Source organism: Stomoxys calcitrans, chromosome 4, assembly GCF_963082655.1.
Source record: "Stomoxys calcitrans chromosome 4, idStoCalc2.1, whole genome shotgun sequence".
Classification (NCBI taxonomy): Eukaryota; Metazoa; Arthropoda; class Insecta; order Diptera; family Muscidae; genus Stomoxys; species Stomoxys calcitrans.
In genome coordinates, this window is record NC_081555.1 from 76,843,115 (window position 1) to 76,861,254 (window position 18,140).

The following is an 18,140-nucleotide window of genomic DNA, read 5'->3' on the forward strand; positions in this document are numbered from 1 at the left end:
CGACTCCCGTTGTCGTTAAAAACCACATTTAAAAAATAAATTATTTTATTAAACTTTGTAATATCACTGGAAGGCGCTGGTAATACTAATACAACGAATAGCTATAAGTAAACAACAGCTGCGCTCTTCTATCAAACCACATTGTCGATAACGATCAAACAGCTGACCGATATAATCGTTCAACGTAAAACACAGGGTGTTACGTATTAGCAAATGAATAATAAGAGAACGCTATTATCGATATCACCAGAGAACAGTCACAGTACCCCAAAAAAGTATTCACCATATCAAAAAATGAACATAAATAACCAACAAGATGTTTTTTCGTGGAGTAAGCTGGGCGATGTGTTGGATGATAAGTTGAAAGATGTGGCCAAAAAAGAGGACCTTACTGCAATCAAATATGAAGTGGAAGAACTTAAACAGGAAAATTGTAAATTGAGAGAAGATATCAAGAAACTAACAAATCGCTTAGAAACCTTAGACAGAAAATCTCGTACTACAAATATTGTGGTGAGTGGACTTAGAAGTAGAACTACATTTACGGCAAAAAAAGAATTCCTCGACATCTGCAACAACAAATTAAACATCGTAGTTAACATATCGTACGCTAGAATGTTATCTTCAGGAAAATCGTTCGTATTTACACTGGACACCAATTCCCAAGTGCAAAATATTTTAAATACGAAAGAAAAATTGCATGGCCAATTTATATATATACAAAAGGATTATACTGCTGTCGAACAGTCTACCAGATACAACCTGCGTCAAGTTGGCAAAATCGTATCCCAGCATAAAAAAGACGTTAAAGTTAGGTTAGGAGAGTTCTGTCTCTTCTTGAATGATAAAAGATATTGCTGGGCCGACGGAAAAATACTAGCTCCAACTTTAAGTGATGCCAAATTTCTGAGCAACATTCTTGTTGATAACGGTAGTCCCATTGAGGTTTATTGCAACAATGCTGAAAATGTTACCCTTAATGTTCCCCCATCATCGCAATAGCAATTTGATTCGTGCCATTTGTTATCATATAATGTTTCAAATCTCGAAAGTTCTTTAAATTATGGAAATTTTATAACCTACCTTAATAATTTTGATATTTTCTTTCTCTTTGAAACACATGTATTACCCAATAAACAAACGTATCTCTCGTCTTATTTACAAAACTACTATTTGCAGTGGCAGGACGCAACTAAAGTGAATAGATTTGGGCGTGCCAGTGGTGGATGTCTTTTCGGCTTCAAAAAAGAAATTAAAAAGAAATACAAATTAAATTTTATCGTCTCTGATTCTCAGTACACAATGCTGTCAGCTAGTCTAGATGGAAATATATTTTATTTTATACCTACGTATTTGAACTGTACGCGTTGGAAGGTGGATGTAGAAAGGTTTGGTTCTTTTTTGGAAGACCTTAACCCAACGAATTTTTGTATAATGGGTGATATGAATGCAAGAATAGGCGAAGAACAGGTTCTAGATTACAACATTGTTAAAGATTGTCCCCACATTAGCTATTCTAGACGCTCCAAAGACAGAAACGTTAATACCCAGGGAAGGAATCTCCTACGTATTGTTGATGACATAGGCGGTATTATCATAAATGGCAGAACTTTAGAGGATATAGATGGGGAGTTTACTTTTTGTGGTGCAATGGGTAGTTCTGTCATAGATTACTGTATAAGTTCGGCGAGTTTTCTGTCATATATTGACAAGTTCAAGGTGGCCACTGAACCCTTTTCTGATCACATGCCCTTATGCTTAGATATTAAGATTCCGAAAAGTTCGACAGAAACTACTCAACAGCCTATACAGAAGCTACACTGGGATGAAAGGCATAGATCTCAATACAATCACAACTTAAGTTTACTTGCAGAGCCAGTAAATGATTGCGTCTTTTTATCGTCAGAGGATTTGGTTGAGAACATTAAAAATAAAATTAGGCGGGCTCAGGTAAAGAAGACCAATAGAACATTTTTTGAGCCTAAGCAGAAGTGGTTCGATTGGACGTGCTTTCGTTTAAGATCCAATATGCATAAAAATTTAAAGATATACAGAAAGTCACACACTGTTATCAACAGAAGGCGTTATTATTCATCCAGATCTAAGTTTCATAGAATGTGTAACGAGAAGAAACTGCAATATTTCAATGGCAACCTCAGAGAACTAGATACTGTTTCCTGCAGCAAGGATTGGTGGAATCTGGCAAATTCTCTGAATAAACGTAATGTTAAGGGTAGAGGAAATCTAGACGCAGATGATTTCTTAGCACACTTTAACTCTTTACTAGTTAACGAAGATAATTCCAAAATTATCAGCTGGTGTATACCGTTTCATGTAGACCCACTTTTAGACTCCCCTTTTGAATTTTGTGAGCTACTCTCCGTTTTAAAAGGACTTAAATCGAATAAGGCCCCCGGGAACGATGGTATACCTTACGAATTTTATAAATTTGCTCCTCGCCGTTTTCTGCAAGAAATACTTGTAGTATTTAATAAGATATTCCTCCATGAAAATGTTCCTACTTCCTTCAAGAAGTCAATATTGATACCTCTATTTAAGAAAGGTGATATAAACTTGGCGTCAAATTATAGAGGTTTGTCACTTCTGGATACTATCGGAAAAATTTTTAACTCTGTTCTGCTAAACCGTATAACATTTTGGCTGACGAGACACGATGTTTTAAATGAATTTCAGGCTGGATTTAGAAGAGAGTATTCTACTATAGATAATATATTTAACCTCGTGAATATTGTTTCTTTGAACCAGCTACAAGGCAAAATTACATATGCGTTTTTTGTCGATTTCTCTTCTGCATTTGATTTGATTCCCAGAAACAGCCTTTTTTATAAACTATCTAGTCAGGGTCTATCTACGAAACTTGTAACTATATTAAGAATGCTGTATGATGGCACAGAAAGTAGAGTATGGGATGGAAGTACGTTCTCTGAATACTTTCCTGTTGAATCTGGTGTGAAACAGGGCTGTATTCTCAGTCCTGTACTCTTTTCGTTATACGTGAATGACCTTCCCTATATATTGCCTGGTGGTGTAAGAGTAGCGGACACTACGGTCAAAGTCTTATTATACGCCGATGACATTGTGCTATTATCTGACTCTCCATTGGGCTTACAAGAGATGATTTATGAACTTGAGAGGTACTGTTTGTTGTGGAGCTTGAAAGTAAACCTTTCTAAATCGAAAATTCTTGTTTTTCGTAGAGGTTCTAGAATCTCTTCGAATTTAAGGTGGTGCTTTGGAAATCAGAATATTGAAATTGTTAATAGTTACACATACCTGGGCGTTGAAATAACTTACAATTTGTCATTTAGAAAACACTTACAGAAGAAGCTTGCGGATTCCAAACTGGCCATAAATAGCACATGGTCGAAGTATATAAGTCACCCTAGTATTGCTAAAACTAATAAGATGAAGATATTCGATGCATGTTCCAGATCTATAATGTTTTACGCTGCACAGGTTTGGGGTTACACAAGGTTTGATGATGTAGAGAAGCTCTTTCGCTTTTTTACTAAGAAAATGCTTTATTTGCCTAATAATACACCAAATTACATGTTGTATCTAGAAACTGGATTTTCTTCTATGTTTTGTAACACTCTTAGAATCCATTTTAACTACATTAATAGAATATTGCGACTTAGCTCTCACCGCTTGCCCCGCTTGCTGGCGGAGAAAATCATAGAATTGAATGCATTATGGGCAAAAGAATGGTCAAATATTTGCCAAACCCTACAATATATTCCTGCTAATGCTACAAATCCGATATGCATGTATTCAGACAAAATAGTAGAATTACTGAGAATTCAAGAACAACGTGAATTTGAATCAGATGCAAGAAATTCACAGTTCCACGATCTTTATTCTGTGCTTGAGTATAATATAATTCCATTTCATACTGCTGACTTATCTTCACGAGCTACTAGCTTAATCATTAAAGCTAGAGGTGGTTTACTCGACCTTAACTCGAGATCATTCAGAAGTAACACCCATGGCACTTGTTCTATGTGTAATACAGATCAAGATGAAAATACACTTCACTTTATTGGCGCCTGCCCATTATACAGAGAATTTAGAAAAAGTTATTTCGGAAAATATTCCCTTAATGAGTCCGAAGTATTAAATATATTAAATGGCACGAATAACTCATCACTATATAAATACATAGAAAATTGTACTAAGTATAGAAAATTAATTATTAATGAATTCAGTTTTTAATAACCAAAATGAAAAAAGAAAAAGCAAGAAACATATAGAAACAAACAACAATTTAGTGATAAGCATTGTATTACGGCTAACAGCATTTTTGCTAAGCCTAACATAGATTGTATTTAAGAACTTTATGAAATACTATTCTTGAATTGTAATTTGAATTCAATCTATTAATAAATAATAATAATAATAATAATATACTCCCATCCTACGGTGGAGGGTATGAAGTATTGTTTCCTATAGATACTCTAGAAAGTCAAGATATCGGTTTAAAGCTATATTTGACCACGTCGATAAAAAGTATTTGAGAAAAATTTCAATCGAAGTGCTTTATACGCTTAGACGCAATCGTGCTTTCCACAGATAGATGGACATGGATAGATTGTCTTATAATGTCACGACGATCAAGAATATACTAGACGAGTATTGTTTATGGGGTCGCTGATCAATATTTCAAAGTGTATCAAACGCAATATCTAATTTAGTATAGCTCCATCCTATGATGGAGGGTATACGAATTAAATTGGGCCTACAAATCAATAGCCCTTTGCTGCCGCATAACTTGCTTTACCGGGCTTGAGTATAAACACCCCATTGGAATATATGCAAGCCCTAAGAATACTGTGAATATAACGGCTAGATGGGGCGTCAGGTAGTACATCTCCTTCTGTAGTAATGCCGAAAATATTTCATCAGTTTCTTAAGTGACTGAAAGCTTTCCAATGCTTTAAGTCGATTTATCCATATCCGACCGTCTGTCGAATGCACGCTAACTTTCGAAGTAATAAAGGTAGGTGCTTGCAATTTAGCATGAATACTTCCCATTAGTGTAGAACGGTTGGGATGGTAAATGGGCAACATCGGTTTATGTCCAGTTTAACGTCCATTTTGCCGTCTCAGTTCTGTATGATCCGCAAATGTGGTTTTAAAATTTATTTACTTTATTGAATTGTATATATATTCCTGCACGATGCAAGCAACATGAACTATTGTATCCGGGCGACCAAAAAGATGATTGGATACGCAACTGTTCCACAGCTGATTTCTACTATCCTGAAAGGCATGCCTGTTTCCCAGCCATTCGCCGTGGGCCATGTGAACGTAATGAAATTTTAGTACTCGGCAATGATGCCATCATTCCGGAATGCATGGAATGAATGGAGAAAAAATCCAGATTCGGGGATGAGACCAAACATGACAATGACTTGACAAATGTGGAAAAATGAGCACGCGATTCTAAAAGGGCTATACAAGGGCGATACCCTTCCCAGAATTTTGAATAAACAAAGTACTAAAGCAAAATATTTGAAAGATGCGTTTTAATGTAAATAAAAGGAACCACTTTATAACGATTCAATAAACCGATTCTGGATCTTGAGCTTCTAGAGGACGCAAGTCTTATCTGATTTGTCTGAATTTGGCATGAGAAGTTTTGTTATGACTTCCAACAACTGTGCAAAGTATCGTCAAAGTCGACATAGCTCCCATATACACCGACATCGGATCTTGACTTGTTGAGCCTCTAGATGGCGCAATTATTATCCATTATGGCTGAAATTTTGCAAAAAGTGTTAAAATTTGATTTCCAACTTCCAACAAGTATGGTCTAAGTCGGTTCATTACCTGATATAGCTCCTATATAAACCGATTTATCGATTTGAATTCTTGAGCCCCTATAGAGCGCAATTCTTAACCCATTTGGCTGAAAATTGGTAGAACGACTTCTGCTGCGACCTTAAACATGCGTGTCAAATATGGTCTAAATCGGTTCATAATCTGATATAGCACCCATATAGACCGATCTTTCGATTTTACTTCTTGAGTGCCCATAGGACGCAATTCTTATCTTCTATTTGACATCCACTCCATAACCGAATCGGTCCATAACCTGATATAGCTCCAAAAGCATAGCAATTATTATCCATTATCCTTTGTTTGCCTATAGAGAGATCCCAGGCAAAGAACATGACAAATCCATGATCCATGGTGGAGGGTATATAAGATTTAGCCGGGCCGAACTTAGCACGTTGACCAAACTGAAGATGTTTGACAGTGAAACAAAACACGAAACGTGCGTGAGCTGTTTGAACCAGTGTTACCAAAATTATAATAGCTACAAAATCACCCTTTATATATTTAATGGGATCTTGGGCTCATATTTCGAGCTGTTGCAAACAGAATGACGAAATTAGTATATCCCCATTCTATGGTGGAGGGTAAGTTAAGTGGAACTTATGTGTTCATAATTTTTGTAACCCCTATTTGAATAACCTAATCAATCGCTTTGATTGTCTACGTATAGGCCGTTTAATTTCTCTTAGCCGGAACACTTTGTTTGCCAGCTGTCAGCCTTCCAGTTGATGGTAAATAACTAAAAATTTTCAGACTGTAAAGCGGTTTTAGATTTTGCAGCATAGACAAAGTACTGTTATGTTCATGGAATATGCCATACATACTCTCATCAGGGGCTTAACGAGAAAACCGAAATGGTATTTGCAGCATATGTCCAAGGCAGTTACGGTGCAACACCGCGGTGGTTGCAGCCACTGTAAATATCACTTGAAAAGCAACAAATAAATTAATTTTTATGTTTAGCAGATATTTTGTATCTAATAACTAGAGTCCGGATTTTTATGCAAAATCGTTATTTTTACATCCAATATTTTTATACCCTTCACCATAGGATGGGGGTATACTACATTCGTCATTCTGTTTGTAACACCTCGAAATATGCCTCTGTGACCCCATAAAGTATATATATTCTTGATCGTCGTGTCATTTTAAGTCGATCTAGCCATATCCGTCCGTCCGTCTATCTGTCGAAAGCACGCTAACTTTCGAAGGAGTTAAGCTAGCCGCTTGAAATTTTGCACAAATACTTTTTATTAGTATAGGTCGGTTGGGATTGCAAATGGCCCAAATCGGTCTATGTTTTTATATAGCTCCCATGTAAACCCATCTTGGGTCTTGACTCTTGAACCTCTAGAGGGCGCAATTCTCTTCCGATTGGACTGAAATTTCGCACGTGCTGTTCTGGTATAACTTCCAATAACTGTGCTAAGTATGGTTTAAATCGGTCTGTTTGGGGTCAAACTAAGGGTTTTGCCTTCCGAAATAAAACATAGGAAGTTTTATGTTTAAAATTCAAATGTGGTGGTGATTGTTTATTGTGATGTTCTTTTCTATGTTATTTAAATTCATTAGTTATAAGTAGATCGTAGTGTTTAAGTAGCAAATATTTAGGTTTAGATAGCACAATTCATAGATTTAAGTAGCAGTAGTAAGTAGATTAAAATTTAAATTATGAGTATAGTTGATTGTAGTAGATAGACATTGTATTTAACAGGTGGGGGGTTTGCAATATTAGAATTAGTTGGTGTTGTATGTTGTGTCCCGCACTTATGGTTGTTGTGATGTTGCAATTGTGGGTCGAGTGTAGATTTGGGTTTTGAGTCGGTTGTTATTGTGTCACTTTGTATCTAAAATGTTAAATATATTAGTTCACTGTTTCAAAGTTTATTGTTGCAATGTTCACTCTAGTTATATATGTTTGTATGTATGTTCACTTTTTACTTTTCACTTCACTTGGGTTTTCACTTTGAGGGGGAGAGAATACGATGCGCGGGTTTGAGATTTAAAACGAGACTGATCTTTTTCTGGTTGTTGCTTGTCACTTGGACCCCGCGAAAACGGTCAACTTTCCAAGCTACAAGCAACAATTCCAGGTAAACAAATATGAAATCAAGGCGGAATCAGCGATTAAGAACTTACTTCAATGTACCGTTATGCACAGTGGGTCATGTGCATACGTGAACGCATGTCTGCACATGGGTGCACATGACTTCATGTTCAAACGTACCTTGAACATTCTCCCCCTCCAAGTGACGAAGTGACATCTTACCTTTTTAATTTTGGTTTCTTGCCTGTGAGGTGACTGGGCCGACGAACACGTATCCCCAATCTGTCTCCTGGGCGAAGACGGCTCCCAATCCGGGTTGTAAAACACCACTCCTCCGGAGGTGGGCGTAGGCATCGGCCCCTACCTCTACATCGATTGGTTCGTTGCCTCTAGGGTCAGCATCTGCCAAAGAAAGGGATCTTAGGCTGCTTGTGGGGTCGGGAATGATGGGATCTGAATAGGGTCGTCGCGGCAAATCCCGGGTCACCACTGCCCGGATGGTATACATGGTCCTCCTCGACGCATGCCTTGACCGAAGTCTTATTGTTGCCAGACGGTGCCCTCTGCGCTCTCTCGTTGGTATCCCCAGGCGAGTTACTGTGGCTGCCGCGATTCGGGTGATGGTCGATGCCTGGCACAAAAGTACCCGTACCCCAGCCCAATCGTCCTGCTCCTCGGGTGCCAATTCCACCATCGCCGTGGGTACAAAAACAGTGGCCCGGCTGTAAGGTATCTCGACCGGGGGAGGGCCTTGGACGATGGGCATCTGGTTGGCTGGTTCGATTGCAAGTTGCCGTGGGTTGGCAATCTCCATTGGGGGCGGGCTGTAGCTGCCATATGTCTCCCTAAGCTGTGGGGCTCCATGCAGCATTGTGTGATGGCGGTAGTCGCATGTTCGGCAGGCAGTGACCACGGGGCAGTCTGGGGCCAGATGGCTGCGCGCCAGACAGTTCCGACAGTAACTCCGTCTCTCAACTGTCTCGTATCTCTGATACGGTGTCATTTGCCGGAACCGCGGGCATGACCGTATGGCGTGGTCCTCCTGGCAGAGGCCACAGGCATACTGCCAAGATGCGGGGCGATACCTGGGTTCCCGTGGGTCGAAGCGAGGGCGTGTGGGTCTGGCGGGTCGTGGGGACTCTGGGCGAGGTAAATATCCGGCCATTATCTGTAACCAAAATCTCGTGAGTACCGTGTTTTGATGTGATTATGAATTGCTAGGGGTGTCTGAGAATAATTTGACAATCTTAGTTATGGGTCGACTGACTATGCCATTGGAAGTTCGAATATCTACAACTCGAGTGTTCTGATCAACACCGGGGTATGTTTTAAAAACTCGTCCTAACTTCCACTCGGTGGGATATCTCTCATCCCTGATGACAACTAAATCATTGACCTGTATGTTATCTTGCTGATACTTCCATTTGTATCTACGGTGAAGCTCATTTAAGTACTCTGACTTCCACCTCTGACAAAAGTTTTGGGATATAATCTTTAATCTCTTCCACCGATTTGCAAGCGTTATGTCCTCCTCTGAGATGTCGGGTTCTGCCGGGGTCAAAAGGGAAGAGCCTATAAGGAAGTGAGCTGGGGTCAAGGGTGCTAAATCGTTAGGGTCTTCAGAAGCTGGACTAAGGGGTCGTGAATTGAGGCAGGCCTCGATACGTGCCAATATGGTTGACAGTTCTTCGAACGTGAAGTTCATTTTGGGCATAGACTTCTTAAGGTGTATCTTGAATGATTTAACTCCTGCCTCCCACAATCCCCCCATATGGGGAGCTCCTGGAGGAATAAATTTCCACTCTAAATTCTGATGAGCATGTTGCTGAATGGCGCTGCTCTGTAAACTTTTCATAAACTCTTTCTGATCTTTCTTGAGCATTTCTGCTGCGCCTATAAAATTCTTTCCATTGTCGGAATATATCTTTTCTGGGCACCCTCTCCTTCCTATGAAACGAGCTAATGCCGCCAGAAATGATTGAGTCGATAAATCACTTGTTGCTTCTAAGTGGATGGCTTTTGTCGCAAAACAAACAAATATGCAGATATAACCCTTGGTTATTAAACACGCTCGTGCTGTTAAGCTTTTGATTCCGAAGGGTCCTGCAAAATCTACCCCTGTATTCGTAAAGGGTCTGGATAAAGTAGTACGCTCGGGTGGAAGAGATGACATAATTTGGGTCTGAGTCTTTAATCGATATAGGGTACAAACTCTGCAATTGTGTATAACTTTCTTGATCAACTGTTTCAATCTGAATATCCAAAACTCCGTACGGATGAGCCGGGTCATAAGTTGATTGCCTCCGTGCATTGAGACTTTATGAACAAATTCCACTAGAAGGAGTGCAAATCGCGAATCATATGGGATTAAGATTGGATGACGTTCGCTGTACGTCAAAGCTGGCGATTGAACTAAACGACCATTGGATCTAATTACTCCTTTTCTATCTATGAAGGGGTTGAATGGTAAAAGACTACTTCTAGGTGAAAGCCTTTTCTTTTGGGTCAAAGAACTGTATTCCTCAACGAAGTAATGTTTCTGAGTTGCCACTATAAGACGCATCTTTGTGTCTATGAGCTCTGGGCTGGTTATTTCTTGCGATGAAATTTTAAGTGAGGATCTAGTTGAACCTGTGTTACGCCAGAACCTAACTGCGTAAGACAAAACACGATATGCTCTAGCTAAAGACGAAAATCGAGTCAAAGGGTCATCAAAAGTGCCTGTTGCGAATACTTTAACTTGTTTTGCTTCAAGATTAGTGTCTGTATTAACTCGGTCTTGCGGCCACTGATCATGCGGCAATTTGAGCCACTGGGGTCCCGTCCACCATAAATTATGAGCTATTAAGTCGTCAGGAGAACAGCCACGACTTGCTACATCTGCAGGATTATATTCTGAGTCAACATGTTTCCAATTCTCACCGCCGACGTTCTCTAATATCTCTGAAACCCTGTTACCAACGAAAGCGCTCCATGAGCATGGTGGCTTTTGTAGCCAGGCTAGAACGATTGTAGAGTCGGTCCAGAAATGGGTCGTAAACTTTGATAATTGAAGCTTAGGCACAATGGCATTTGTTAACTTTGACAACATAACTGCACCGCATAATTCTAACCTTGGCAGAGAGATTTTCTTAACTGGGGCTACTCGGGTCTTGGCTGCTAGAAGAAAAGTGTCTACAGTTTTATCGATGTGTTCAACGCGTATATAAATTGTGGCTGCATATGCGCTTTCTGACGCGTCGCAGAATCCATGTATTTCCACAATACTAGCAGGTGTAAACCGAACCCATCTTGGTATCGATACAGTGTCTATAGAATGGCTACCTCTCACAAAGTTATTCCAGTTCATTTGAGTCACTGGCTTCAACGAGTCGTCCCATTCTACCTTATCTAGCCAAACCTGTTGCATGATTAACTTGGCTACAACTATTACTGGCGCCAACCATCCACATGGGTCGAAAAACTTTGCTATCGTTGATAATACTTCTCGCTTGGTGCTCATTTGCTTTTCTTCAACTGTAGGGGCCGTAAAAGTGAAATTATCACCTGATATATTCCAACGAATTCCTAGGGTCTTTGTCGAAGAAGCTTCGGAAATATTTAACCAATCTATTGGAAGAAGCATGTCTTCATTTAAATCCTTTAACAAACGTGTGTCATTTGACGCCCATTTTCTTAGCTCGAAACCAGCTGATTCTAATGCGGAGGCTAATTCCTTCCTAGCTGCTGTAGCTTCTTCTATGGAGTGTCCGCCCGCTAATACATCATCGACATATAAATTTTCTTTAATAATTCTTGATCCTAACGGATGAGAATCTTTCACGTCTTCTGCTAACTGGAGAAGGGTCCTAATCGCTAAAAATGGGGCGCAATTTATGCCGAAGGTAACAGTTAAGAGTTCGTAATCCTCAATTGGGTGGTTTTCTGATTTACGAAAGAGAATTCTTTGAAAAGCTGTTTGATTGGGGTCTACTAAGATCTGACGATACATTTTTGTCACGTCTGCATTGAAGACGTACTTAAAAAATCTCCATTTCAACACTTGTAGCACAAGGTCTTGCTGAAGTATGGGTCCTGTATGTAAGATATCGTTAAGACTTTTCTTGTTTGATGTTGGGCTAGATGCGTTAAAAACCACTCTAAGTTTTGTGGTAACCCTATCTGGTTTGATAACTGCATGGTGAGGTAAGTAGTAGTGAGGGGTCTTGTATACGCTGTTTGGGTCTACCTTCCTCATGTGTCCTAATTCCAAATACTCTAATATGGCTGCATCATAATGTGCTTTAATATCTGGGGTCTTAGACAACTTTTTCTCCATTCTATGAAACTGTGCCAATGCGATGTTCCTAGATGAACCGATCTCTGAACAGCTTTTAAAAGGTAAAGTTACGATATATCTCCCCGCCTCATTACGTCGTGTTGTATTTTTGTAATTATTTTCGCAATAAATATCTTCTGCTGACCTCAAAACCTTTTTTGGGGTCTCTTCCACCTCCCAAAAGCGAGTGATTATCTTTTCTAATGATGATGCACTATAAAGTGTGATTTGTCTGTCGGATTTAGGGTCTTCCGTAATGGGTCCTCCTATGATCCACCCAAAAACGGTGTCCTGCGCTATAAGTGATCCAAAGGATTTCATAGTACCGCCTTTTGTGAATATAAGGGGTCCAATATCTAATCCGATTAACATGTCCACGGGTCGACTTTCAAAGAATCGGGGGTCCGCGAGACTAAGGTGTGCAAAATCTCCAAATTGATTTTGCCTTAAATTGTGTGTTGGTAAATGAGAAGGTAGGGTCTTTAAGACTGGTGCCCAAACCTCCAGCTCAAAACTAGGATTTACTCGTGAGCAAAGATTGAAGACGCAAGCTTTTGTCGATGTTTCAGAAACTGCGTCGCTTAAACCTGTGACGTGAATTAAATTCTTAACTGTTGGAAGTTGCAATTTGTTTCTAATTTTTTCTGATATGAAAGTTGATTGTGACCCAGGATCGATGATTGCCCTGGCATCATATCTATGTCCTCTAGATTTGATTTGAACTATTGCTGTGAACAAAAGTGTCTCTTTGGGTTGCGGAGTGGGTCTGATTTCCTGAAGTGTCAAAGTCGTTGAACAAGGTGCTTCTAAACAAGGTGTGGACTGTATATTTGGCGATACCGATGGTTGTACTAGGGTGGTTGAAGCGGCAGCACTGGTACTAGGGCGTGCGTATTCGCTAACCGGTTGAGCTAGGGTGGTAGGATCAGTAGCACTGGTGCTAGGTCGTGCTTCCTGTCTACCGGGTTGAACTAAAGTGTTGAGAGCGGCAGCACTGGTGCTAGGTCGTGCTCCGCCTCGTTGGTGTGTGCCTGTTGTAGGGTACTGGCTCTGGTTGCCTTTATGTATCAAACTGTGGTGTCGTTGACTACATTCCCTACAACTAAAACGACTTTTACACTCCCTGACTCCATGATCCGAAGAAAGGCAGTTATAACAAAGATGACCTGTCTTAACAATGTTTATTCGATCGTTGATCGACCTTTCTAGAAATTGAGGACATTCTCGCAAAGAATGATTGGATTTACAAAGTTGACAAACCGGTTTGTTATTCTGAGCATTATAGTGTGATTGTGTGTTGTTGCTGGGTCTTGAGCCCGTGTTCTTGAAATTGGGATTTACATTTGTTTGAAAACTATTAACTCGCTTTTCCCGCTTATCGTACTCCGATCTGGGTTGATTATATCTCGAATATTGTGGCTTGATATTGCCGACTGATTCTAGGGTCTTGAATTTATGGGTCAAAAATACATCTAATTGATTCCACGATGGAAGAGACGAACAATCTGCTAGGCTGCTTTCGAATTCTTCTAAAAATATTCTTGGTAGTTTGGTTGACACAAGATAAACTAAGATTGGGTCCCATCCCCCCGTTTCTACTTCAAGGGTCTGTAAAGTTTGGGTACAACTACCTATAGTGCGCTGTAATTTCTGGATTGTTGACGCGTTATCAACGGAAACCGAAGGTAAATTAAAAAGAGCTCGCAATTGCTCATTTACCTGCATGCGTTTATTTTCGTACCTATGAACGAGATTTCTCCACGCTATGTCGAAACCCTCATGGGTCAGTGGAACATTGGAAATTATTTCGCGGGCTTCTCCTGCTGTTTTTTGGGTCAAGTGAAACAACTTCTCGACTTTACTTAATTTTGAATTGTTAATGTAAATTGCTGAAAATAAGTCCCTAAAGGTGGGCCATTCGCGATATCCCCCTTTAAAAACATCTGTGTCACAGGGCGGCAATCTTAGAGCTGGTGAAAAATCATTATTGTCTCGCTGTTGGGTCATCGATATTCTCTCCTGTTTTTCTTGATCTTGTTGCTCGTTAAGGGCCAAAATTTCTCCGTTAAGAGAGCTTAAACACCGTTTATAAGTTTCTAGTGCCTGTTTGTAATTATTTCGAAGTTTAGTTTTATCTATAGGTGTCTCATCCTTTTCCGGAATGCGGTCCCTACAATCTAAGTATGCCTTCTTGATTTGATCCCATAAAGAATTGAGTTCTACCCGCGTGATTTCTAACGAATGTATATTATCATCTGACTTAGCCGCGGAGTAAACGCTTTCAAAATCTACTAAATCATTCACACAGTTTACAAATTTTTCGCGTAAATTCTTATCCATTTTGTAATTGGCTTGTATATGTTTTAAATAGGTTCAAAAACTATAAAACCACGGAAAAATCTACAACAAAATGTCCAAAAAAACTGGTTATTTGTAGAAATCAAATCTATTTCTAAAAAACCTAATGCGAAGAAAAAAATGTGTGTCTTGATGATGGGTCAAATATCTAAGGGTCAAACCTGAAACTTTTTACAAAATTCGTAATAAATGTTTTTATCTGGGCCACTAGAAAAAAACAGGTTAATATTTCTGATGATATCGATTATACAATAGCCGCAAAAAAATTGTAAGAAAAATTTTCCTTTCAAATCGCAATACACCAGCAATTTAATTCCGCTCGAATTAAAGTTGCAAAAAAAAAAAAATTATTTTTCTCCAAAAAAAAAATTAAACTTTCACTTTTCAAAATTTGGCATACAGGACTAGATGATTCTTTACAATAATACTGCTTCGACTCGCTGGGTCAATTTGCTTTCTGTATAAAAAACAACAAAGGATTGCACAAACAACCACAGTCCTTTCCGACCGTTTCCACTTAAATTTGTGCAATAGAATGAAGTTTTAAAATTTCGAAGACAAATGAGGCCAGCACGCAATATTATTTTCGTTATTTCTCACACAAAAACAATTCTTGATAAAAAACTTCTTCTTTTCTAAAAGCACTTTAATTTTTACTAAGACACTTTTTTTTCTTTACAAAAATACCGCGGTTGTCTGTCCCAAAAATCCTACACACTGCCTTGAAAGTAGGGTCTGCTATATCGGGGTCAAATTCACTTTGGATTAAATTAATTTGGGTCAAAATTTATCAGACAACCGAATTAGCGATTCATAATCAAAAACGATCAAAAACAATATTAAAGTACGCTGGGTAAATGTATGAACTTTTCCTTTTTTGAAAAAAAGGTTATGTATGACGTAATACCCAAGCGCACTTTAATAGAAAAACAAAATGGTACTCACTTTGAAGCTTCTTTTTTGATGTGTGTGTATGTGTGTGTGTGTGTAGGTGGGCGCTTGGCTTGGGTCCAGAATTGTGTGTTGGCGCCTTTTGCAATTTTTGTAGCTTTGTGTCGTTAGAGTTTTGGATTTTGTTGTTTTAGTGTTTTTGATTTGATGAAGTTTTGGGAATTTAACCGTTGTAGCGGGTTTTTCCGTTTTTATCCCAGAGCGTAGATTTTTTGTTTTTGTGTTTTTACACGGAACGCACGAAATTGATTTTGTTGGGGTTTTTTGAAAAATGCACAATATTTTATGTTTGATAGAAAAAGAAAGAATTAGTTTGGGATAAAATTTACAAATTTATCGAGCAACCCATAATTCTGTTTTAACACTTTAATTTGTTTTTTAAGTTAAAATACTGAAAAATTTATGATTTTTAGAGAAAAAAATTTTTCAAAATATGTAGAAAAAAATTAACATAAATTTTGGGTTGGACGATAAATTGTTAAATTTTTCAATTTTTTAGCTCTTTTTTTTTCATTTTAACACAAAGAAACTTCTTTCAACAATTTAAAATTTTTTGATTTTTTATAATTTTTGAAATTCCACTTTTTTCCACTTCTGTTCCACTGTGCGGGTCACTTTACGTTTTTTGGGTCACTGTAACACTTTTCTAATGGTTTATAACAAAATTTAATTAATTTTTGCAAATTACAAATTTAATTTAATTATTTTTATTTTCTTCGGGTCACCCTGTTGATTTAATTATCTTTTATTTTGTATGAGTCTTCTTGTCCTTTGCAACTGTGTTATTCTTTTTTTTTTTGTTTATTTCTTTTTGATACCGCTTTGGTTGGATTATTTTATCAAGAAATTAATAAAATAAATCCAGAAAACAAATTATGGGTTTCCGAAGCCGCTTAATAAATAAAAAAATTATTATTTTTTTTTTGTGTTGCTTTTAATAACTATGGCCAAATTCCTTTTATATGTGTTTTGTGACTTGTTTTATGTTGGCCGTCCGTCCATACGTGTCTGTATGTACGGTTGTGTGTAACCAACCCTTTTTTCGCACTTTTCTCTATTACTTTTGCTTTTAATTGGTGGGTCACTGCACTTTTGTTGTTGCGAATTTTTTGTGTTTCGGTCACTGGGTCTTTTGAAATGAAAATGAATTATTTTTGGGCAGAAAACAGAAAATTTTTTTGATTTTTGGTTTTTTAATTATTTAAAAAAACCACTTATCCGGTTCGAAGGACCAAATGTTTGGGGTCAAACTAAGGGTTTTGCCTTCCGAAATAAAACATAGGAAGTTTTATGTTTAAAATTCAAATGTGGTGGGGATTGTTTATTGTGATGTTCTTTTCTATGTTATTTAAATTCATTAGTTATAAGTAGATCGTAGTGTTTAAGTAGCAAATATTTAGGTTTAGATAGCACAATTCATAGATTTAAGTAGCAGTAGTAAGTAGATTAAAATTTAAATTATGAGTATAGTTGATTGTAGTAGATAGACATTGTATTTAACAGGTGGGGGGTTTGCAATATTAGAATTAGTTGGTGTTGTATGTTGTGTCCCGCACTTATGGTTGTTGTGATGTTGCAATTGTGGGTCGAGTGTAGATTTGGGTTTTGAGTCGGTTGTTATTGTGTCACTTTGTATCTAAAATGTTAAATATATTAGTTCACTGTTTCAAAGTTTATTGTTGCAATGTTCACTCTAGTTATATATGTTTGTATGTATGTTCACTTTTTACTTTTCACTTCACTTGGGTTTTCACTTTGAGGGGGAGAGAATACGATGCGCGGGTTTGAGATTTAAAACGAGACTGATCTTTTTCTGGTTGTTGCTTGTCACTTGGACCCCGCGAAAACGGTCAACTTTCCAAGCTACAAGCAACAATTCCAGGTAAACAAATATGAAATCAAGGCGGAATCAGCGATTAAGAACTTACTTCAATGTACCGTTATGCACAGTGGGTCATGTGCATACGTGAACGCATGTCTGCACATGGGTGCACATGACTTCATGTTCAAACGTACCTTGAACACGGTCCATGTTTTAACATAGCTGCCATATAAACCGATCTTGGGTCTTGACTTCTTGAGTCTCTAGAGTGCGCAATTCTCGTCCGATTGACTGAAATTTTGAACGTAGTGTTTTGGTATCACTTCCAACAACTGTATTTCATATGCTTTAAATTGGTTCATAATCTGGTATCTAGGATCTTGACTTCTTGAGCCTCTAGAGGGCGCAATTACCATCCGATTTGGCAGAAATTTTGTACAACGGCTTCCCTCATGACTTTCAACATATAGCTTGATACAGCTCCCATATTAACCTATCTGCCCCTTACAAGGCGCAATTCTTATCCGAATGAACTATTAAAATATTACACAATGACTTCTACAAAGTTCCAGCATTCATTTGTGGCCCGAATCGTACTATAACTTCATATAGCTCCAATAGCATAACAGTTCTTATTCAATATTATTTGTTTGCTTGAAAAGAGATACCGCGCATAGAATTAGACAAATGCGATCCATGGTGGAGGGTATATAAGATTCGGCTCGGCCGAACTTAGCACGCATTTACTTGTTTAGTATTAAGACCGCATAACAATCTGATAAGTG

At 38.3% G+C, this 18,140-nt stretch overlaps 2 protein-coding genes across 5 annotated transcripts; one reads left to right on the forward strand and one right to left on the reverse strand.

The window, feature by feature from the left end:
- Positions 1-267: 267 nt before the first annotated feature.
- LOC131997283 (uncharacterized) lies at positions 268-3,044 on the forward strand. Its single transcript, XM_059367967.1, has 2 exons — positions 268-833; positions 2,953-3,044. Exons 1-2 carry the CDS (start codon positions 295-297, stop codon positions 2,972-2,974), a joined length of 561 nt encoding a protein of 186 aa, XP_059223950.1. The 5' UTR covers positions 268-294; the 3' UTR covers positions 2,975-3,044.
- Positions 3,045-7,713: 4,669 nt separating this feature from the next.
- LOC131997200 (uncharacterized) lies at positions 7,714-17,549 on the reverse strand. Of its 4 annotated transcripts, none has more exons than XM_059367741.1 (3): positions 17,264-17,549; positions 15,528-15,630; positions 7,714-9,074 (listed from the first exon to the last, which is right to left on the reverse strand). In XM_059367741.1, the coding sequence occupies exon 3, from the start codon at positions 9,069-9,071 to the stop codon at positions 8,133-8,135; it is 939 nt and encodes a 312-aa protein (XP_059223724.1). In that variant the 5' UTR covers positions 9,072-9,074; positions 15,528-15,630; positions 17,264-17,549; the 3' UTR covers positions 7,714-8,132. The 4 variants fall into 4 exon arrangements, with proteins under 4 accessions (XP_059223724.1, XP_059223723.1, XP_059223725.1 ...); XM_059367740.1 differs by lacking the exon at positions 17,264-17,549 and adding an exon at positions 16,595-16,796; XM_059367742.1 differs by lacking the exon at positions 17,264-17,549 and adding an exon at positions 16,222-16,427.
- Positions 17,550-18,140: the final 591 nt, after the last annotated feature.